This window comes from Lepidothrix coronata, unplaced genomic scaffold (assembly GCF_001604755.1).
Source record: "Lepidothrix coronata isolate B3197 unplaced genomic scaffold, Lepidothrix_coronata-1.0 Scaffold2, whole genome shotgun sequence".
NCBI classification, from domain to species: domain Eukaryota; kingdom Metazoa; phylum Chordata; class Aves; order Passeriformes; family Pipridae; genus Lepidothrix; species Lepidothrix coronata.
Window position 1 is genome coordinate 9,575,488 of NW_016690182.1, and position 23,289 is coordinate 9,598,776.

The 23,289-nt window shown below is 37.3% G+C and overlaps 1 protein-coding gene across 3 annotated transcripts in view; it reads right to left on the minus strand.

Moving 5' to 3' along the window:
* The window catches only part of PCDH11X (protocadherin 11 X-linked), a 460,056-nt gene that overhangs the window by 385,350 nt on the left and 51,417 nt on the right, over positions 1-23,289 (minus strand). For 2 of the 3 annotated variants that reach the window (XM_017818418.1, XM_017818439.1), the window contains exons 3-4: positions 10,038-10,085; positions 4,715-7,201 (exon numbers count right to left, since the gene is read on the minus strand). In XM_017818418.1, the coding sequence (XP_017673907.1) occupies positions 4,715-7,201; positions 10,038-10,085 (2,535 nt within the window). The remainder of the gene's footprint in view (positions 1-4,714; positions 7,202-10,037; positions 10,086-23,289) is intronic. The other variant, XM_017818430.1, reaches the window with a different exon arrangement.

Here is a 23,289-nt window from a genome sequence, read left to right on the forward strand (position 1 = left end):
GAAGGGCTTATACCAACAGCTACGCAGCTGATATTTAGAAGAAAATGTTTTTTGAGCATAATTGACTCTGTATCTGTCAATGCAAAATACCAGTGTTATGTCAATACCCTTTTACATCCCAGAAGCATCAGCCCTGCCTCCTGACGATTACAGGATACTGAATTAAATTCACTAGCCACACTGTTATTACACAAAACAATAAATCCTGCAGCTAAAGATTCGCAGAACATGTGAGTTTTCAGAGCTATTAGTTTCAGGAACAGTGCAATATTCTTTCAATTCATAGCCTAAGCACACTTTTCTCACAGTGAGTGGGAAGCTATAATGACATTTCACCACATTTTAAATCAGAAAACCAAATATACCATAACTCTAAGCAGGTTTAAGCAGTCAGTGATAGAATCAGAGAATTGAGACAGTGGGGCCCTAAAATGCAATGTATTTTAAATGAGGTCTACTTCTCATTCAGATTTCTGTGAGGAATGTAATGTCTGTCTCCAGTCAGCTTCTAAGAAACCAGTTCAGCAGAGATCACTGTGTCATCTGAAATTTCTATTCATAAGTATGGATAAGTTCACAGATAGAATCCTGCCAGCTAAAATCTACTAATGAAGATTTGCATTAGTAAATATGAGAAAAATCAATCTGCATGCCTCCCTCAGCAACCTCCCAGACATGGTACTGGCGGTGGAACTAAATTAACATACAGACCAGAGTCCAGTGTGAAGCAGGGAGAACCACCAAAAACCCATGGAATCATAGATTGAGAGCACCATTGCACCTTCCAGCTCTACCAGTGGAAAAGGTGTTGCTTTCCTGGACACTTGCACTTCTTCAATATCACTAAGTAAGAAAAGAGTTGTTCTGAAGTTAAAAGTTTAAAATGACCATCCAAAAGATCTCAGGACCCTTCCTGAGTGACCAGGTGTAAATTTTCAAAGATTTCTCCTGTTCCTGTAGTATGCATTGTCCTATTTCCAAATGAAAAGAACACCTGAAATAGCATTAATTTAAAGAAAGAGACAAGAATAAGGAGAATGCATGAGAAGTTTTAATGCATCTTTGTACCTATATCTTCTTTGAACCAAGCTGCCACAGATAATGCTGTGCTTTATAATTATGTATGTTTTGACTAGACAGGTTTTTCAATTGTCTGAATGCCTATTTAAGTACTTGAGCAAAGATTTCAGATTTTGAAATTGTGTCACATGAAAACTAGACTGGAAAAAACCTCCTCTCCCTTGTTATCATCACGACTGTGCAAATGCAAAGAGAATTCCAAGATTCGTATCACTATGGAATACTTCAGTCAGTTTGCTCCCACTGAGGTAAAGGTCAAAAATAACTGATCTTTTAAAAAGCTTGCAAACAAATAAACTTTAAAGGTGTTCTTTCTCACCAAAGAAATACGTTTTTCTATGAGTCCCACAACTAATAAAACAATGGAAATCTGATGACAGAGAAAGTCAATTTAAATTTTATAAGACTCCAGATATCTTAGTTTGAAAAACCTTATTATGAATAAGTCCCTTCACAGTTTATCACTTGGTAAAACTTCTTTAAAAGAATTATCTCTATCCCAAAAGAAAGTATGCTACTCTGAAGGTCTGTTGTATTAGTATTTATTAATTCCTACTGGGTAACTTCAAAATAATATCAGTGCCTCTGCCCCTTGTCCTTCCTCACAAATAGAGCAGAAGCTTGACCTCTCCCTTAGGGGTTATTGCATTAAGACCATACTTTTCCCTCTTCAGTTTCCTGTAGTTCCTGATTCAATGTGTCCTCAGCTGCTTCAGGAGTCTCCAATTCCTTCTCCATAAAAATTTCAGCTGTGTTACTGCTGTATTTACTTGCCCACATGACCACTAACAAGATATTTTGGGGTTTTTAGTAGAAAAACCTTTCCATCTTTGCTTTCATGCTTTTTGAGTACAACTGTTATAATGACTTTCTGTCATTTTATAGATCACTTAGACAAATTTAGCAGCAAAGCAAAGACATAATTTCCCTTCTTTAAAGACCTGAATCAATACCATTCAGACAGACACAAAATTTAGAGCTTCGGAAGAAAACATATATTTTTAGATGTAACTCAATATCATTTCAAATATCTGAGTAGAAAGTCTTGCATGGACAAAACTAACAATAGTTCAGATGTGTAGTTTGCTGATATCAGCCCCCACTAGAAACTGAAGAGATGCTTCATAGTGAATGGAATCTTCTTTAGGCTCCTTCAGAGAACCTTTGGCTTGTAAAAGGGCTGCATTATGGTAATTGTTAACATTAAAGTTCAGTATTTTCTCTCAGATCTTATTTTCACTTTTCAAACTGGCACATCACCCTTTTTAACTGAACTTACCATCCTTCAGTTCTCCAACTTGTCCTACAATTTTCTGAAAATTCAGAGAGTGTATGACACAAAATCATCATTAACCATAAATATCCTGTTGATCTCCAAGGCTGAAGGGTGGCAGGACAGCACAACAGCTGGAACACTGGGCCACAAGCTTATTTTTATTTGTATTTGTTTGGGGTTTTTTTACTGGCTAACAGTGACAACTCTCCATTAACCTGTCCTGAGTCACCTTCTATAACTCCACAGGAGATAAAACTACCCAGACTACAACATACAGAGCCAGGTTAGTAGAAAGATTGGCTTTTAAAAGATCCTTTGAGGTTTAAGAAATTCTTTGCTTGTTTTTACTTATCACGAAATACAATTTTCATTTTGTCACAGTCCAACACAAAGGATTTCCTCTAATGGACTCTCTTGCCCAATTTATGTAAATAAATATATTAATGAAATTACTTCTATTTAAATAATAAACATTTAAATTCTTGTGTTTAATAGAAAATGTTGTTTCCAAATTACTGTAAAGCCATTGACAGTGATTAGTTACACTTTCTGAACAAGGTGATCACTTTCATGCAGAAAAGGATAGCTGTAATTTTAGCCAAATCAGAAAAAATGGTAACATTTATCTCTTTTCTCATATATTCAGCATATCACACTAACCATGTCAGGTACAGCTATATGGAGATAAGCTAATATCAGGTACTGAGTATTAAAAAAGCACAGTTCTATTCTGCTTTTCAAGATAGGAAGCCCCTGTCATAGACCTCCAAGGTACAGATAAAAGAAAATGCTCTTTTCCCCAGCCAACTTCGGCAGAAGAGAATTGCTTTCCATTCCCCTTTCTGGGTTTTTACTAACACAGGAGGAACTCTGAGAGTCATGAGCTTGCTTTCTTTGTTAGCAGCATTACTGCACCACAAAGTGTCTTTCAGCAGACAATGGCAGAACAACGCAGAACTTGGCTCACAGGAACTATTCCAGAACTCCATTGAAAAATCACTAAGATCAGGCCTCCAGGAATGCTGAAAACAGGATCACCCTCCTCAGAGATTGGGGAGTTCAAACAGATGAACAAACTGGCAAGGAGCTTTTCTAATGTGTAGTGTAAATTAATACATTCAAATAACTTTAATAAAAAATAACTCAAATCTTAAATGCTATACATAGTGATATAGACTACCACACAGATTTGTGCTGGTAAAAGGAACAAAGTAAAATAAAATAAAAAAACCATATCCTGAAATTTTCAGAGACATTATGACTGCTCTGAATGAGCAGCTTTTTCTATGCATGTTGTTATCACTGTGGTTGCAATAAAACAAAGTCCCCAGAAAAAAATCAAAACCTCAGCTGGAGCAAAAAATCTAACAGACTTAGTCATGCTGAGGATATGTTACAAAGCAATAATGTTAAATATATTATCAGTAATACAATAAACTCTCCTGAAATATGTTTCTTTAATGATTAATTCCTTGGCCAACTAAAACTTAACTAGAAAATTATTTTCACTGAAAAATTTGTGATACTTATGAAGAAAGAGAAGTAAACAGAAAACCAGTGAACTTTACTAAACTGCTCAGAATATGGATAGAGTCTATGTCCAGCAACTTAAAGCCTTTCTGTAGGGTCTTGAAGAATAAAGGATATTTTGGTCCTCAATTTAGCTTTCATTTTCAGCTGATGATTCATAAGACATTTCCTTTGTTGTACTGAATTTCTGAGAAGCTAATACCTGGTTTATCAGGCAGAGCAGCAATTATGCTGATGCTCCTAATTTTTTCCTAACTTTGCCTGTCGACTGTGTCATTCCACCAGATTTAAGTATGAGTCTGGTCTGAAAATGGCACTGAAACTCTCAGAGGAAAATCCTTGCCTGCTTTTGAGAGACCTTGAAGCAAAGCTATGCCCAAATGAAGGCTGCAATTCCAGACTCCATTAATATTAAGAACCACTTATCAGATCCTGTAAAGCTTTATTGCCTTCCACCTGGCCTAGATTACTTTGATCCCTGAGCACACCATGCTGCAGAGGACAGCACCACAACCCCTTCCTGCCTGGCAGAGCTGCTCCAGGTCTGGCAGTGAAGCAGGAAGTGCCATGCTGCCATCTGCAGTCAGGATACCCACCAGAGGAATCACTCCCTGCTTGACGGCCTCACAGCCAACATTCCTTTGCTTATTGTTCTCATCCTTATCCCTGAGGAATCTCAAATTGTTTACTTTACAATGCCTCGACCCCGAACATGAACTCTCAAAAGTTTTAATCCTTGCAGAAGAACTTATTTTGCAGCAATTCAAGCTAGAGTTATAGGAATGGTAAAGTGAGAAGGAGGAAGAAAGCACCTTAAAATTCCATTACCTGTCTGGTGTGTATGGGGCCTGGGGTCTTGAAGCCTCCTTGACAGCTGCATTCAGAAACACTGTAAGGGTCCGAGCTGCTTGATGAGCACTTGGAAAGCGAGTCACAGCCCACCACAAAGGTGTTATCTAGAGGCAATTCCTGAATGACATGGTGCTTCTTGGGGGGTACAGGAGTCTCGGGTTTAATTTGAAAGGTAGGCTGCGGAGAAGCAGACTTGTAATGCTTTGCTAAATCTGGGCTATCAGGCTTAAATGTGGTTGGTGTGGTGGCCCAGTTATATTTTCCCATAGTCTGTTCTTCTAGCTCTACGGGAATGTCTAAAGTGCCATTTATGTGCTCGTGGCCAGGATCATCAGGCTTAGATTCTTCAATAGTCACAAAGTTGAGGAGGAGACTCTTTGGAGAGCGCTTCTTCTTCTTCTTCTTTTTCTTGATCTGCCTATTCTCTTGGTTTGGGGAAACCCATTCACCACTCTGCTTGTTTTTCTGGACAACCTTGTGCCTGGGTGTCTGGCGGCACCGGACTAAAGCGGTAACAAAAATTACCAGAATAACTGTCATAGTGCCTGCAATAATGGCAATGATGATCTTGACATAATCGTTGGTCTGGGGGGTTATCTCACCATCCCCAATGTTCTGGCCCACGGGAGTTTCCATGTTCCTGCGCACTAACTCTTGCACGTAGGAGCTGTTGGTGACTGTCTCGTTCACAAACAGATGCACAAGAGCTATTGTGTAAAGAGACTCCGGCTGCCCCAGGTCATTGACTTTTATCACCAGTCTGTGCAAGCCATGATCTGATGTAATTACCTTCTCTTTCAAAGTAATATTGCCTGTTAATTGGTCAATTGTAAACAAGCCCCTGGAGTTCCCACCTATGATGCTATAGCGGAGCTCCGCGTTCATTCCCGTGTCATTATCAACTGCAAAGACTTTAGTAACTACAGACCCCGGGCTGGCTGATGTTGGAACCAACTCATAGGAATAATTGGATGAAGGAATAACAAAAACAGGCCTGTTATCATTTACATCAACAACATTGATGGTCACTTTGGCAGTTGAGGAACGCTGCAGTCTTCCTCCATCCACAGCTTTCACCTGGAAAGTATATGACCCCTGCTGTTCCCTATCAAAGGTAATATTAGGTCTTATTACACCAGTAAGTGGATCTATAATGAAATTATCTCTACCATTTAAGATAGAGAGAGTGACTGCAGCATTTTCTCCCGCGTCAGCATCTGTAACTGTGATAAGCCCCACTGTGCCATACATGGGCAGGTTTTCTGGCACATAGAAATTATATTCATTATGTGTGAAAGCTGGGCTGTTATCGTTCTGGTCCAGGACTGACACTGTCACGGTAGCATTGGTCTGCAAAGGTGGCATCCCATTATCTTTAGCCAGCACAGTGAAAGAGTACCTGTCTTGCTTTTCTCTGTCTAACTTTCTCACTGCTGTCAGAATTCCTGTTCGGCGGTCAAGGTTGAAAATAGGGGGTGCATCTGAACCCAGGATGTAGCTGATCTCAGCATTCCGCCCGCTGTCAGCATCAGTAGCACTTATCTTGGTCAGCTGAGTACCAGGAGCATTGTTCTCGGGGATGGAAAGGCCTATGATAGGCTGTGTAAAAACTGGGGCATTGTCATTCTCATCTTTAATTTTGATCAGGAGCATTGCAGACTGGTTTAAGGGAGGTTTCCCTGAATCTGAAGCCACTATTTTAATGGCATATTCCCGTGTTGCTTCATAGTCTAGAAACGTGGCTGTCTCCAGGAGAAACTGATTATCAAACACTGGCTTTAGCCTAAAAGGAACATCATGATCTGTAAAACAAGTAACTTTTCCGTTCTGATCAGCATCCTTGTCCATTACTGTTATCAATGCTATTTTTGTATTAAGGGGAGCCTTCTCAGACAAAAGCACTGTCCCATTCACTGGATTGATGATGTATCTCGTGTCTATCGATGGGACATTGTCATTAATATCTGTGACATTAACAGTCACTGTTGCTCTTGATGGAGTTGAACTGCCATCACTTGCCAAAACAGTTAATTTGTGTACAGGAGATTCCTCCCTGTCCAGGGGTTCCCTTATAGTGATGAGGCCAGTGGTGTTATCGATGGCAAACAGCCTTTTGGCCAAACTGGATATCTGATTGCTGAAATAGAAGTGGATTTGTGCATTTGAACCCAGGTCTGCATCAGTGGCGTGGAGCTGGGAAACAGAGGTGCCCACAGGAGCATTTTCGGGAACACTGACTTCGATGTCGTTCTCTTTGAACACCGGGCGGTTGTCGTTCACATCGGTCACTGTGACCTGCAGGATGGCAGTGCTGGACCTTGGAGGGCTTCCACCATCTTCCACTTTTATTTTCATCACATAGGTATCCTTCTGCTCCCTATCCAGGATCTGCTGGACAATCAGTTGAGGCCACTTATCTCCCTCGGGTGTCTCAGTTATATCAAGACCAAATACATTTTGACCCTACAAGACACAGAAAGAACATACTTTAGCTTGATTGTATATTTAAATGGAAAAACATCTCATTTTTGTTTCTGAAATTGTCATGGAATATATATTTATACATATAAGAAAATACATTTTTATAGTTACCTTTATTTTGCAATATCTGATTTGCTTTAAGCTCTGGAGCCTTAAGAAAGTTTCAGAGCAAATATGGCAATAAACAGATACATTAGAAAAAGGGGGAAAGGTGGGGGGGGTGGTGGGGTGTTTGGGGTTTTTATGCAGTTTCTCTATTTCTACAGAAAAGTTATTAAACTCCTGGACAGATGTAATTCAGTTTCTCTATTGTATGAGTGAGTGTAGAGATGAGAAATGAAGCCACTGGAGGACCTACACCAATACTTAATTTCAAGGAAACCAGCAAAGATAAAGGGACTGTTCCTCTGTGGAGCAAGTCTGGACATGATCTAAAACCATTAGCATAAAAAACCCAACACCATCGTTGAAAAAGGGCTTATTGCATAATTCAGGTGTTAGATGGCACAGACAAAACTAAGGCATAACAGTTTATTAGAAATATGTTTAAAAACTCACTAAAACTATTTCTCTATTCATCATTGCATATTTTATATTTGCTGTGAAAATTACAATCCCAATGAGAAAAGAAGATTTATTTCCATTTCAAAACATGTCACAGAACTGTGAGATCAATTTGAAAATAATCAATATTTTTCATGGGGTTTGTTGAACACCTCTGGAATTGTGCCCAAATGCTACACATATTGCACAAACATAGCTTTTTTAAAACACTAGTGTTGACAAATCTGCTAAAATCAATATTGGAATCTAGAACTAAATTCCCTCTTCTTCTGTCTCTTCAGACAAACAGGCATTAAAAATCTCAGAATTATCATTTCTTCTCACATCTCACCCTTCAGAGGAAGAAATGATGCAAAAGCAGTTTCTAACCATCTTCCAAGAGGACAGAGCTAAAATGCAAATAACTAAATCTGAATGTATGGGATGACCAGAACAAAGAAATTAATGATAAAGTTATGGACTAATTAGAATTATCTTTTTAGGTGTCATATTTGTAATAATGAACCAGCGAGCCCAGTCTGGTTCTTTCTCTACCTATTGTGCTTGTCTTTCACCTTCACTCATGTAACTGTCATAGAATCATAGATGGTTTGGGCTGGAAGGGACCTTAAAGATCATCCCATTCCAACCTCCTGCCAGGGGCAGGAACACCCTCCACTAGACCAGGTTCAGTGCTCGGAGCTGTTGTGTTCTAAAGTGGTTTAAGACACTTAAGAACAAAGCAAAAGAAAATGTTCCCAAGAGTGCAAGGTTCCTGATTTCTCATTACTTGTAAAGGATTTGTATTCACTGTATCTTGCTACCCACTATTAAATGAATGCATTTATAGCTTCTACACACTCCTATGTAAGGATATACTTTATCATTGATTTGTTTTCTCAAAGCCAGAATTTGACCCTACGTGAGTAATCATTTATTTCATGGGAAAGAACTATTCACCCACATATCAAAAATTGCTGTGCCACTTGCACAGAATTTGTGACAACAATAAGTTGCAACTAGGGACAGTATAAAGTGAACTGGAACACATTTTGAAGCAATAAAACAAATACAGTTTTGGCTGCTTTAGCAGCAGGCATAAAAATATAAGCCCTGCAAATTGTTTCCAAATCAAGATATACATTTTGAACCAATTAGGGTAAACTTTAGAATGGTAATTCTATGCTGATCTCATTGAAAGCAGAGCGTGAGTTTCCCCCTCATATTCAATCTGACAAGCAGTTATTTGAAATAAATTTCATAATTACTGAGAAATTATAAATTATATACTCTATGCTTTAACATAGATTCCAGGGGGAAAAAAAACTAACAGAAGTCACAGTAAAAACAACCTGTCAGCTCTCTTTTACTTCTTTATTTGTACTCAAGTTGACAGATGGGCACTGATTATTCTGTCATTAGATCCCACAACTACAACAAACACTTCATACAGACTTCCAACAAGTGGCCCTACATCTGCATACCCATCTCTGATTTTCTTATCAAGTATGGGAAAGGTATTTTTCATTATAGCATATTAATGTGATATAAAAAAATCATGCTTTGGTTCCCCATCAGTAGCAATAAACTACTGGAGAAACAAAAAGGAATGCAAAGATCTCTTCCAAGTTCATTATTAACACTTGAATAATTTTCTATGGAAGAAAATATTATCCATGAGTATTTCTTCCTATTCATTACTGGTTTACACACCTTTTTAAACCATAAAAATATATTACAGAGAAGTAGATTTTCTCTTAATGCAAGCAAGCTTATTTCACGTTGTTTAAGGGATAATTTAACAAACCCATTTTCTGAGAATAGATATTTCTCACATTCTGAACATTCAAAAAAATGAGACATTCAAGAAATATATTTTTAAGATTATAAATATCTAATTCTCTCCGTCATGAGCAAAGAAATTGAGAGCTAAAACAAGAAACATGAAGAAAAACCCTGAGGATTAAATTCTTGATGTTGAAGTAAATGGCTCTATCATCCTTAAAACCTCAGTGAAGTTAAAGAGTATATAGAGTACCTTTGGCCATTAAAATGACTGGTAGAAATAATCTGCTACATCAGTGTCTCCAGCACTACAGAAGGATGGGAGTGAGAAATAAAAAAGCTTTGAAGAGGCTCTGGCCCTGATCACAAGATTCGGCATCAGGGCAATGAGGATCTCTGTTCCCTTATTCCATTTTCATAACATATTTTTTAGTGGATTTACATACACAGCCTCTCAGATAATGAAACCTTCTTGTTGAACACTCCCTACCTGATCATTTGTAATGGATCCAAATGTCCTTTTCGGAGCTGTTTTGGGCTGTCATGTAAATAAAAAATTAGAGAGTATTTTAAAAATTGTAACATTTAGGTAGTTTCATATACACATAATCAACGACACATGGACACGTAGTGTGACTAAAAACTAGAAGAGCTTCTAGCACTACAGACAGGACTGTATGTGACAAAGTGCACCACAAGTCTACACATAGATATATCACAGTATTTCACCACAGTGTTTTGTTAAATCTATGGGGTACTGACTACCTGGATGTTGTCGAGAAGAATGGAAAAAAAGAGCAGCTTCTGGCTAATGCTGATAACAGTGACACGGTCTGCTGTGTTCAAAACACCTTATGAACTTACACTTGCAGACCAGTAAGTTGATAGAAAGCAGTAATTTCTCAAAGAAATAGGGAAGGGAAAGAACACTGTGCTAAATAACCACACAAAACCGACTGTGATACAAAGTATTCAAATTAAGAAAGGCTACTAGTGATTATTTCTTAAACACACAAATGATGTATTTGTATATGATAATTATCCATTGTTAACTGACAAAGAGGAGAACAACACTGTCTTCAATCTTCATTCCAAAGAATATTCTGAACTTTTAGAGAAAAACACAAGGGCAAAGGCAGCTCATTGTTTTGTGTCTACAGCTTCACTCTATACTTATTATCAATACTTCTCTTCATGTACTGTAAATAACAAACACATCATATGATGTGTGTCTTTAGTTCAGCTGAATCTGAAACCAAAGGGAAGGGCCAGACAACATGCAAATCTCAAACTTTTGCTAATGTTCTGTGAATTTCAATGAATATTGCAACAACCTAGAAGTACACATTTATTACATTGCCACAATATTCTTCAGAGAAAAAAAAGGAAGAAAAATATTAAAATATCAGCTTCTTATTAGAAAGGAAATCAGTAATGCATTAAAGTAACCACTTAATAAAAACACCTTTTTCTGAAATGTAGTGGTGTGTTCAAAGGGCCCTAAAATCTTTTCAGAAAGTCCAGATAATAATGCATGTTTGCCTACTGCTAGTTATTTCAGATGTAGCAACACAGAAAACCTTTGCAGGTCCCAGACACTTTTCCCTTCTCTGTTTTTGTCAAGTCATATGGAACTGCTCTGTAACTCTGCTGTTATATTAGCAAAGAAAAAAGTATAGCAGCATAATTTCAGTTCTTTATGCTGAAATCTGACCCAGTTATACAATGGACAACATTTTTAATAAAAGCTAAAAATTAAACTTACATTTTTCTTTCAAAGGTAATACTTTGGATGTGAAACTGTGAATTCCTAAGGCCGAGTCAAAAGCTTAAATACAAAATATTCTACATGACAGGCAATAATGGATCTATGTTTCTAAAATGGGTGCACGGTAACACACTCAGATCAAAACTATTGTATTGTAGCTCTAATAAAGGTTCTTTGTCTTCTATTACTTACACAGTGTGTCATTTACTGTCCATGTTGGACAGCTGCCCTGCATAAAGACTCCACAGTCAGTACTCTCATGATATCCCACATCTTACAACCCAAAGTCACTTGAAATATGTGTTCCTAGTACTGGCAGTCACCTTGTGAACTGAGTGGCAGAACTTCAAGGGAGAAAAAGAAAATTACAAAGGTAAGAAATGTTTATAACGCAAACCTCAGCAGATGCAAATTTGCTTACAGATTTGAAACATTCTCTTTGTCAAAGAAGCTACAGCCTTTTCATCTGTAGGCCAAGATTCCTATGACTTTTGGTAATTTATGATTTTCTGTCAGTGTCATGCACTGTTTCAATCGGTTTCCTTTGAAGCAAGCAAAAGCTTAGGTTGGAATAAACAGAACTTAAAAGGTCCAGATCAGCTACAAAAATAGGACTTGGAAGCTTCCAATTATGCATAAACCTAAAGTGCATTTTGTACATTTGGAATCCTAATTAGCTCTGTTCCTATGTTAAAGTTAAGGGCATCATATTACCAGCATTGTCTATATCATAACTTGCTTCTTTTCTACCTGCAATTCTATAAGAGCTTCTCCAAATGCAAAACACTGCCAACAATCTCCTCTCCATGTACACAACCCCACACAAAACTGTACTTGTCCTGTGAAACAGGTAGCAAGCAAAACACTGGAGATGGGATCAATAGAACACAAGGGTAATAATGAACCATTTCATACTGGAAAGGAACAGTAAAAAGTGCAACATGGAATGAAGAAGCAGACAATCAATGCATCTAATACTGAATCTCTGAAAAAGAAGAAAAAAGGGCTGTGGAGTTTACCTGAACAGGAAATTACTTCTTTATGTTACTGTAACAAAACTTAAACAGTTCTAACAATTACATTGCTCCTCAAGCCTTTAAGATGATTTCACTTTTTCTGCAAAGGTTCCTTTTGAATCTTGTCATATTCTAAACACTGTGAACTTTATCCTATAAGATAGAGATAATTTTTTTATAAGTTGGAATATTTTTGCATCCTACTCAATTCCTGACATTTAGTTGTGGAATGTGTTTATTTGATCATGTTCACTTCACTGAGGAAAAACAATTAGAGACAGTGAATACCATATTTTTAATATGTTTACTTTTTTGCTGCCCTAATTTCTCCAGTCTACACTTAAGCAAGCCTGAAAGTCCATACTTAAAAAGTGTTAATATTTTTAATCTACAAGTTTTACAGGGAAGAGAACAGGAAGAGCTGGAAAGTGGTAACACACATACACTTCACATTTTCAAGACAACACCAGGTTTCATGACTAACTCTTTTTCCATATTACAGCTCTGGTCTCTGAAATGCTGTTTCAAGTTGGGTTGTTTTTTTATAATGAAATCTAATTTCTCTTTTGAAAAATGGATTGTAATTAAAAACAAACAAACAGATCCAAAACCTAAAAGAAAACAGAAACCTGAAGCTTCTCTTTTAATAAAAAATAATTTCATCTACCTCTGCAAACTGGGGTAGGAGTAATGGTGTATCCACATTACTTCAAGAACCTGACATAAAATTACCAAGATAATTGCTTTCCAAAAAATTGGGCCATTCTTGAGTAGTCTTGCACAATGCACTGTAGACACACAATTATATATTTCGGAAAAATATGCAGCTGCACCCCAAAACTTTAAGGAATCTATGTTCACAATACTCTTGCCACATAAAGAGTAAGAGTACACTAACTAAAGATAGGAAATTGAAGTACAGAGACATTTTATCGATTGTCCAAGGCTTGCAGCTTATCTGAAAAAGGCAATCACTTCTGAATTACCAATCACGTTTAAAGACAAAGTTTAGAACGTTAAAGTTTGTAAATGAAACTTTAGAATTTTAAACTTCAAGCAAAGTTCTCTCATTTAGAGATACTTTGACCAAAACAAGAGAGGTCAATAGCAGCTGGTAACAACCAGGGAGATAATCTCCCCTCTTCATCTCCTCTATTATAGTTGTTCAGAAATGTTCACAGACATTCTATTGAACAAAAACCTACATTTTCAATAAACCTGAGGGGACACAGATTCAGGTATGAAATATGTTTGAGCTTTGCCCTGAATTCCCATGATAAAGCTCCAGATACCTGACTTGCCCTTCAGTACGTTTCTGTCTTTGGAGTTCCGCTATAGATCCATAATGAAGAAAAAAAAATTAGGATTTATGTGAGGCAACAATATATTCCACAAGTGAATATTTGCATTATATCCGTGTGACAACTACATATTTGCTCAATTTCCTAGCTGAGAACAGCAACAGGCACCGAACTGAGTGTCTCTGAAAAAGAGAAATAAATGAGCACAAGTCTCTAACGCAGCATTGTGCCTTTGGAGGGAAGCACTAACAATTCTATATTGCTGCTCACAACAGCTCCTAAATCACAACCTCATTTGGCCTCGACAGCCAAACAAGGTTCTCTGAGGCTCCCAGTGGCACGTTTTGGAGCTCTCAGGCGGACACTACCGGGGTGTTGGTGCGCTGTGAACCTGCAGTGCCCTCCTGCTCACTACCTGCTCTGTGAGCACATCAGGACTTTCAGGTGGAAGGAGATGAAAACTGACAGCCACTTGTACACAAGAAAATAGAAACAACTGAGGCATTTCTGGAAATTCCTTTACCCCGAAGCAGAGATTGTCTGGCATCCTCAGCTTCCAATAATTTCAGTGGAAACTGAGGGTGATAGGTACAAATGGATTTGGCTTGTGACGAACGGAAAAACAAAAAATAGGAGACTGGAAACCTTTGCCCTTTGTTAAAAAGCAGTATAAATATTTGCAAATCAACATTCATTAATGTATAGTTGCTCTCTCATTCCTTCTTATACACACACATACACAAAAATTCAGCTGAGCTGTATGATATCTTTAAATCCATGGCATCCTAAATAAGACAAATCCATACCCTAACCTCTGATGCTGTAGCTTTTTCAAGGGGTTATTTAACAAGATTGTCTTATTTGATCTAAAACCCTTCAAAAGCTAAAGTTCAGCTGTGGGCTAAAGCACTGTATCTTCCCTTTATGTTTACACTTTTAGGAAAAAATGTTGACAAAACTTTTATAATGTGCATGTCTCACTGTTTTATGAATGTTGACATTAAAAAATCCACAGCCTTAGTGCAGAAAATTCACTATTCATCTGGACAAAAATACAACAGCATGAGGAAAAAAATTCTAGTAGAAAAGAGTTTACCTCTTCCATATGGAGTAGATTTTCTCCCAGATTCCACAAACAGGCTTTAGGAATTCTAGGCCTGTCCCAAATACTGCTGAAGTGACCCAACCATAAGTCTCTTTCAAGGCCTCCACTCTGCAGGGCTTTGTAAAACTCAAAATAAGAAAAATGTGTGTGTGTGTGTGTGTGACGTTTAACTTCTGTGGGATCAGTTTTGCTTTCGAAAGAAATAAAGCTATACTTTTTCAAGGAATGAAAACTTATCCTTTTTTTATTACTCTCAGAAAATAACAGTGAAACTACCATATTAAACTGCAAAAGCATGTGACGTAAGTAAGTGCAAGATGCCACTTCACTGCACATTGGAAGATAATAAATAATACTGCAATTTCAGAGTAATAAATCAGAGACAGTTGCTGAGAAGACACATGGAGAGACACTAAATACTAAAAATAGTCCCAGGGACACTGAATTCTAAAACTCATTAAATAAAAGTCTTTTCACCACAGTGATCAAGGAATGTAGGGGATAAACCAAAGATGTATTTTCTGGTGCTGGATTTATCAGGAAGGCAACTTGACTTCTTCCTCCTCCAGTGTTACTAACTCCTATTTATCTGAATCACTAGAACTGAAGCAAGATAAAAAGGAAGAAACATTTCCTTACTGTAAGGCAATAACTCGAGTCTGAAAGTCAATTTGGAAAAGAAATCTCGTGCTACCTGTGTGTATTGAAAGTTCTGGTAAATAAATTGCTATGACTTGCTCCTTAATGATTTATATTCCAAGAAGAAGTTTCCCTGGGAGTTTGGAATCAAAAATCTTAAAAGCGTATTTGATATATATTTCTCTATATAGTTATACTCAAGAATATATTCCTTTCTATAAACAAAAATAAAATTCCAATTTCACTCTAATTGAACACACTTGTGCTATTTCTAAGACTTAAAGTCAGACATGAAATTGATATCACTGATTTGCAAGAGAAATAAATTTAGGAATATTAGAATGTCATGTTTATGGGGAAAACACCAAACACTCATGATTCCATTCCAGCTTTTCTCCTCAGTTTTTGTTCACGGTTCATATTCCTGAGTAGCAGTACAGTTGTGAATATACATTAAAAACTATGGCTAAGGATTTTCTGTCTAAGAGGAAAAAAAAAATATAAAACCTCCTATTAAACCACAGAACACCATAAAACAATATTTAAGGATTAAGAACACCAGCTTCAGAAGGTAAATATATTATCCATCTCCTGTTGCAAAGATCTAGATTAGTCTCACCAGGTAACATGTATCCTTCAATAAATTGTAAACTGAGACAAGCTCTCCCACAACTCACGGGAAAAAATGCAGAGAGTGGTTAATCTTGGTAGTAAAGTGAGTGATGGGGTGGATCTCCACATGAAGGCTAAAGCCAGGTTAAATAAAACAGCTCAAGAGTTATTTAGCAATGTGATTGACCTCACACTAACTGTGCTAAACCAGAAAAAGCAAATTAAGCAAAGATAGTGGAAGTCATTTCTGCCCAGCAGCGACTCGTACAATCCAAGTGAAAGTAAAAAGCAATCTTTCCCGTGTCTGGATACACATAAAGTACGTTCCTGAGGTTAATTCAATCACTGTCCTAAAACAGATGTCTCCAAATAACAGGACACATATTGTTTGTGGTACAACAAAACTTAGTAATATGCACACACAGAGATTGGACCCGCGGCCTCTTCCTCAGCGCAAAATATCAACAGCTTTTGGGCAACTAACATGATTTCAGCCACAAAGGTGTCAGTGTGGCAAACAAGAACTGAAAAGTTTCCCCAGACTCCTCACAACTGCTCCTGTATGATAATAACCCCCGGTTAAACAACCATCACAGTGCCCAGAGAATTAATCTTACTTTCAGACACTTACTAGCAAAGACAGCATCTCTCAGCCACATGCAGGTTAGAACTAGGAAAGCGGTTGGAAGAAAGCACCCTCTGGGGATGATAACATGCTCTGAATAATTCAATGTGAAGTTTAGCCTTCATACTCTAAAAATGTGATGTAAACAGCTGAATCTACCAAAACAAAACCAGTAAAATAAACTAACACAAAAATCCAGCAATAACCTGTTAGCTTATGTCCACCGTGTGGGAAACAGACCATCAGCATGGAAAACAAAGCACACCTCAAACAATTTAACTTCAACAGACCTTAATTTGCTACTTAGACACAGAGACTCAGCCTAACTCTTGGATTGTACATTAATTAATTTCTATTTCTTTATTTTAAAGAGTTTAGTGTTTTGTTAGGATTCTTGCATGTTAAGGTATTAAGCCATGAACAAAAATTCAATTTTTTATGTTTATGAAGCAGTTAATGAACAGTTGGTTATGAATTCAAAATTTTTGTTAGGCATGTTTCTATTTTTAACACACGCCTAGGATGTTCTACCAAATATTACATCTGTCATTAGACATCAAATTCAAAGATACTGAAAGAAGACAAAGCAAGTGCTCTCCAAGGCAGGATTCAGTTGATTTGTTCACAGAAATCTGCAGGACTGCTCAGTACAACAAAAGTGTTTTCAGTTGTTATGTGGATTCACAATATAGAGCACTATCTGCAAATCCTAAGGTGACACTAAATTTGTTATGCATTCTACCTACAGAGGTAAAACTCTAGTTCCACACTCAATTAACTTTACTGGTAACATAAGAGGAGGCCTACTGTGGATATATGTGGAAGCACCCATTGTGAAATGTAAAATTAAGTGAAATCTGTTTTGAAATCCAGCATTATGGCTTTTAACAAAACAGCAAACCTAAACTAAATTAGTGAAAGTGAGTATGACAGCTGAAGCAACAGAGCTTCCAAGAGGGCTAAGCATTATTAAAGTTTTTCCTTATTATGCTCTTAGGCACAATCTGATTAGTTCCAACAGCTGCCCAGCAGGAAAAGCCAACCCATCATTCCACAGTAATATGTGGAGTAACACATCTCTTTAGTTTTCAGTGATTCCACATCCAGGTAGCACAGAGCATTGCAGCATGAACTTTTGTCTTTTGATCTACAGTGATACTGAGTATTTCCAATGCAAATTCCCAATCAGCACAGTGTAAGCTACTACCCTAAAACCTCTTCTGATGGATAAACTTGTTCCACCCACAAGCATATAGAGAGAAAAAAGAAAGAAAAAAAAAGGAAAAAGAAAAGAGGAGGAAAAGAAAATCCACTGTGCACAACTGTTAGTCAGGTCTCTGTTGGTGGCAATGAGTAACAAAATGAATTTTCTTTTTTACCTTGCTTGTGAAACTCAGTGGCCTGAAGCATATGCTACGCTGTGACAAATATGTAGCTGAACTTCAAAACAGTACTAAAAATAGATTCTGAAAGGTTTCACTCTTGTTTGTGGGAATTCTCTAGTATAACCTGAATAATACAACACTGATGAGGAGACTGGTGGTTTTACTATTTCTTCCAGTCCCCTGGATGTTAAAGTTTGACTTCAACACACCTGACTGTGAAAGGTTTTGAGCCTGGGAGAGAGATTTTCAGCCAACTGGAACACTCAATTATATGCTCCTACATCAAATAATTACGAAGTTGTTATTAAAACTAATCAATAATATGGAAGCATCTAAACCACCCAGGTTTTAATTCCACAAATTCATGTCTAAAAAAGCCTTGTTCTTCCAGTTCCTGAACACAGGAAAACTTAGGAGAAAACCATATTCCATTAGTATGTGTAAAGTTTTCTGCAACTGGGTAGCAGAACAAATTCTGCTGATATATATTTGGTCTTTACTTCTCATCTTAACTCAAGTATATACATACTTCAAATATGAACCAAATTAATTTTACTTGTAGTTAATCTCAGTATCAGAACCACCACTGCTGAGCAAGAAACCTGTGAGCCTCAAACTAGCAGAAGCTCAGGAATAGCTTGGGAAAATATGCTTGTGCTGTTCTTACAATCTGTCCTAAGTATCTGATATCAAATGTTAGAGAAAGGATACAAGATCTCATTTTCATCCAGCAAGACCATTCTCAGGTCAAGTGAGTATCACTCACATCACAAAGCTGTCAGGAAACTGAGGCAGGGAAAGCAGAAGTGACTCATTCACAGCTACTCTGCAGGCCAGTAACAAAAAACAGTTCTGTGACCCTCAAAGATCACATCACCAGAGCACAGAGTGTGTGTTACAGAAAGCAACACAAAAGCACAAATGATACTGGTTTAGAAACCACCACAAAATGAGACTGGGACTTCAAGACAACCGACATCACTATTTTGCATACAGCACTGCCCTAAATAACAAAAAAACTATATTCAGATTGCTCATTTATTCTCTCCAAAGTTTGGTAGGAAGAATGATGATAAATTTGATCTTTTTTAGAAGTCGTAAACATTGCAAATAATCATCCTGCCATCCACATAACATAATACTGAGAAAGACCATTGAGGTGGTTTGTGTCCTTTCTATTTCTGCAATCAGATTCTTTGAACATTTTTTTATTTTTTTTTTAACAATGCTTATTTTTCTCTTCTTTATGGTTGAAGTGCACATGCTTTTGCCTCTTAGGACCCCACCCCCACAAGCGACCTTGAAAGCAAAAACCAGCACAGAAACAAAACAAGTTCTATTGCTGTCCGTGCTGTTTGGTACTCAGCAAGGCTGGCAGAGATAATCAGAGAATCACAGAATATCCTGAGCTGGAAGGGACCCACAAGGATCATCCAAGTCCAACTCCTGGCCCTGCACAGGACACCCCAACAATCCCACCCCACCCCTGAGAGTGTTGTCCAAATGCTCCTTGAATTCTCTCAGCCTTGGTGCTGTGCCCACTGCCCTGGGGAGCCTGTTCAGTGCCCAACCACCCTCTGCGGGGGAAGAACCTTTTCCTGAAATCCAACCCAAACCTCCCCTGACTCAGTTCCAACCTTTCCCTTGGGTCCTGTCACTGGTCACCACAGAGCAGAGATCAGTGCCTGTCCCTCCACTGCCCCTCGTGAGGAAGTTGCAGACTTTGGAAACAGAGACAAGGAAAGAGTGAAAAAACAAAAGTGCAGCTAAGATTATATGTGAATGTATATAACAAAGGGATAAAGTCTTAATAAAATGCCTTTCAAAATCTGAATAATAAAAAACCAAAAATATTCAGAAGCAAATATTAAAACACACACTAAGAACATTTTTCTCCTGAATGACAATTTTTGGGGAGTGAGAGACAACTACTGGCCTACTTCAGAATTTAAATGAAAAAAAAAAACATTCAATTAGTGTAAAATCTGGCACAGAACTAAGTAATCTGGAAACTTCAAGGAACTTGTTCAAGTTCTGATATTGGACAATAATAGCAAGTATCTTGGATATTCATTTTGGATGAATACTTCATTTAGGTAAAACAAGAAAAGGTGTGCAAGGCTGATGGAAAGCAGGAAAATTCTGTCAATCCCTCAGGGTCTGTTTGTAAGACTGACTTTCAAATTATGGTATTCACAATATTTGTTGGCTTTCCAAAGAAAGGTCTATTCACAAAAAAAATTATATGTAAGTGACAGAATATTATTTTTTATATTAGATGGGAAGTAGGTTGAGGAAAAAACAGAAACTACTCTTTTGTTTATACCTTTTGCACTGCTGCAGCTTTTTTTGAAAAATCCCTAATGGAAATTAGGATGAAAATTATATGACTGGGTTAAAATGAAGAGGAAAATGCAGTCTCCAAGTAAAAAAGTCATATAATATCCCATTCTGAAAAGCACAGAGGAATATCCTGACTCAAAAGAAAAAGAGAAGAGAAAAAGAGAAACAGAAAATGTCAATTTGCTTGAAAAAGCAGAGAATAAACTACAATTATTCGACTTTGGAACATCAGCAATAACCAAAGCAAGAATACACATCACATTAATAGAGCCAGCAATTACAGCACAATAAGAGAAAAATGTATTTCAATACTGACAGCTGATGACTCAGAATTCATTCCTTTTCCCAATGTTTCTTTTTGTTTCTTCAGAATTGTCTAAAATGCTCTTTGCTATGTGTCCCAGCTTCAAAAGCTCTATGGGACTTAAGTGTTCAGACCAATTATGTTTCTGGGTTAGAGAATATAAATTACTTTGCAATAAACCTTTCTTTCAGGAATAAAAATAACCGTACTAATGCAGTCAAGTGCCACAATACATAGTTGACACTCAATTTAAATATATTCTTTGATAGCTAAAAGAATAAAATTTTAGATTTACCTATTTCTCTTCCTTGTACTTCTTCGTAAAAGGAAGAAAAATATTATATACAATGCATTTGGGGGGGACTAGCTAAGAATATTTAAATCTTTATCACTAAAATCCAATAGTACAAAGCCAAAAGCAAAATTAAAATCAAGAACACATTATTAGCATAAAAGTTACTCTAGTTGATTTTGAACATGACATTTCATATTTTTCTAGAAATTTGCCTCAGAGGTGCATCACATTGCCATTGCAAAAATAAAAATTCACCATTCACATGAGGCTACTCCAGTGTAGCTGCTTAAGAACACGACACACCTTTTGTAACTTGGCTTGATGTTGCATATTTGCAGTTCCAATATCATGCATAGATGCAAAACAAAGTATAATTTCATTTAGATGAGGGGTATTTTAGTGCTATTATTGTGGTTTTCTGTTCAGAGCATTATAGATTGTGTAATTGGCCATTTCTTTCCTTATAAATGAAACAATTGTTTTCTCAATGTATTTTGGGAAAATGCTCATTTCTCTGTGTAGTCTATACTTGGTTTCCAGAGGACTGTGCAAACAAACCCTTAGTCTTTTGTGCTCAGAAAGCGTCACCACGTCTGTGGTAACTGGCAATCTGATCCGTCCGGACGTCAGCAAAAGATAATGTTCATCTAAGATAGATGAAGTTCTCCATTTGACAGGTTTGTGCCTTCCAGCTTGAGTCTATCATCCCTTCCCCTCAGAAACATGCTAAGTTATATAGTATTGTTTCATGACAGCTAGTGTGAAAATCAGAGCCTCGAATGCAGCAGGATACACCAACTTGTCCCTCACCCTAACTCACTGAACTCGCCGTGCCCGGAAGCAAGACTTTCTCCTCCAGTCCTCATTCAATCCCCAAAGGGATGTCAGGATAACGGAACCTGACAGTTTTACAGCAATAATGCCATAAACCACCCTAAAGGAGCCTTGTATCAACCAACAAGAGGCAATTACCTTGACTCTTGACTCGCTACCACCAGTCAGAGCAGAGTTTTATCTCCTCAGAGACACTCAGAGCTGTAAGAATGCAAATCAGCTGGTTTTCCCTTTTAAAGCTCAGACCCACTGACTTTTTCAAAATACGTTCACAGATGACCACTTCTCTGTCCAGATTTCTCTAGACAAATTACTACTACAATATTTTTATTCCATTACAAGACTTTCTCATAAGAATCATATATTTCATACAGTAAGAAAAATGGGTTAATGAGGGGGGAGGATTTGTAAGAAGGTGCATGTTTAACTACAGCATAAAATAAATGTAAAAAATTCAGCCACATTTACTAGACAGGGTTGCTAATAAAAAAGAAACTAGAAAGTGCAAGAATACTCTGCTATTAGTGGGCTACAATAAATTTACAAAGAATTTTTGATAGTAGGAGAAAAATTAACTGGAACTGCTTAATCATATTTGTGTCTAACTGCAATATTCAGTAAGACCTGACAATATTAATAAATATCTGTTTACATGCAGGAAAAAAGCTCTATCTTGGCAGTTTTTTCACAGAATGCAGATGTTGATAACAACCACCCCAGGCTTTCTATGACCTACTTAAAGGGCCAATATACCACTTCACTGTCCTCTCATGCTGCTGAAGCCTACCCAGAAGAATTATCCACATTAATTTAATCCACATTAATTCCAGTGTGACTAGCTGTGAGATACTCCCTCATTCAAACATAGCTGGAGAGTAAAAGTGAGGGTTGATGCTTCAGCTCCCACTGAAAGGAATGAAAGGATAAAAAAGGACAGAAATGAGAGGTTCAAGCAGCTCATGTTTGGGATAGTGGAGCTGATCTGGTGAACACTATGTTACAAAAATCTAACTCTGTGTCACTGTGCACTGAGTTTGCAGGGAACTTAACCATTCTATCTTCCTTTTTCTCTATGTACTGAACTTCTAGGTAATCCTGGTGCAACATTTAAACACAAGGAGATCACAGAAAAGTCCTGTTTGCCCTCCTCCACTGTTACAGTTTTGACTTTCAAATCTGTGTCATTGCTGACAATATAATTATAGACCCAGACTTCATTAATTGGACTTTCTGATTCTCATTTAACTACAAATGTATTCTGTAAATTTAACTACCTCTCTAGATTTCTTTTTACATAAAACACATCTTCTATTCTTGTTCTTGACAGTGATATGAGCTACTCGATCCGGAACTACTGTGAGACTCAGAAATAACCCAGTTGCAAAAGCTGGCTTGAAATATGATGATTTGTGAACTCCACCTTTCATGGGCCATGGAATTGATAAACTGTATCAGAAAGAAGAGGAAACTTGTACTGAAAGACATCACAAAGATGATTTACAGCAGCAAGATGTA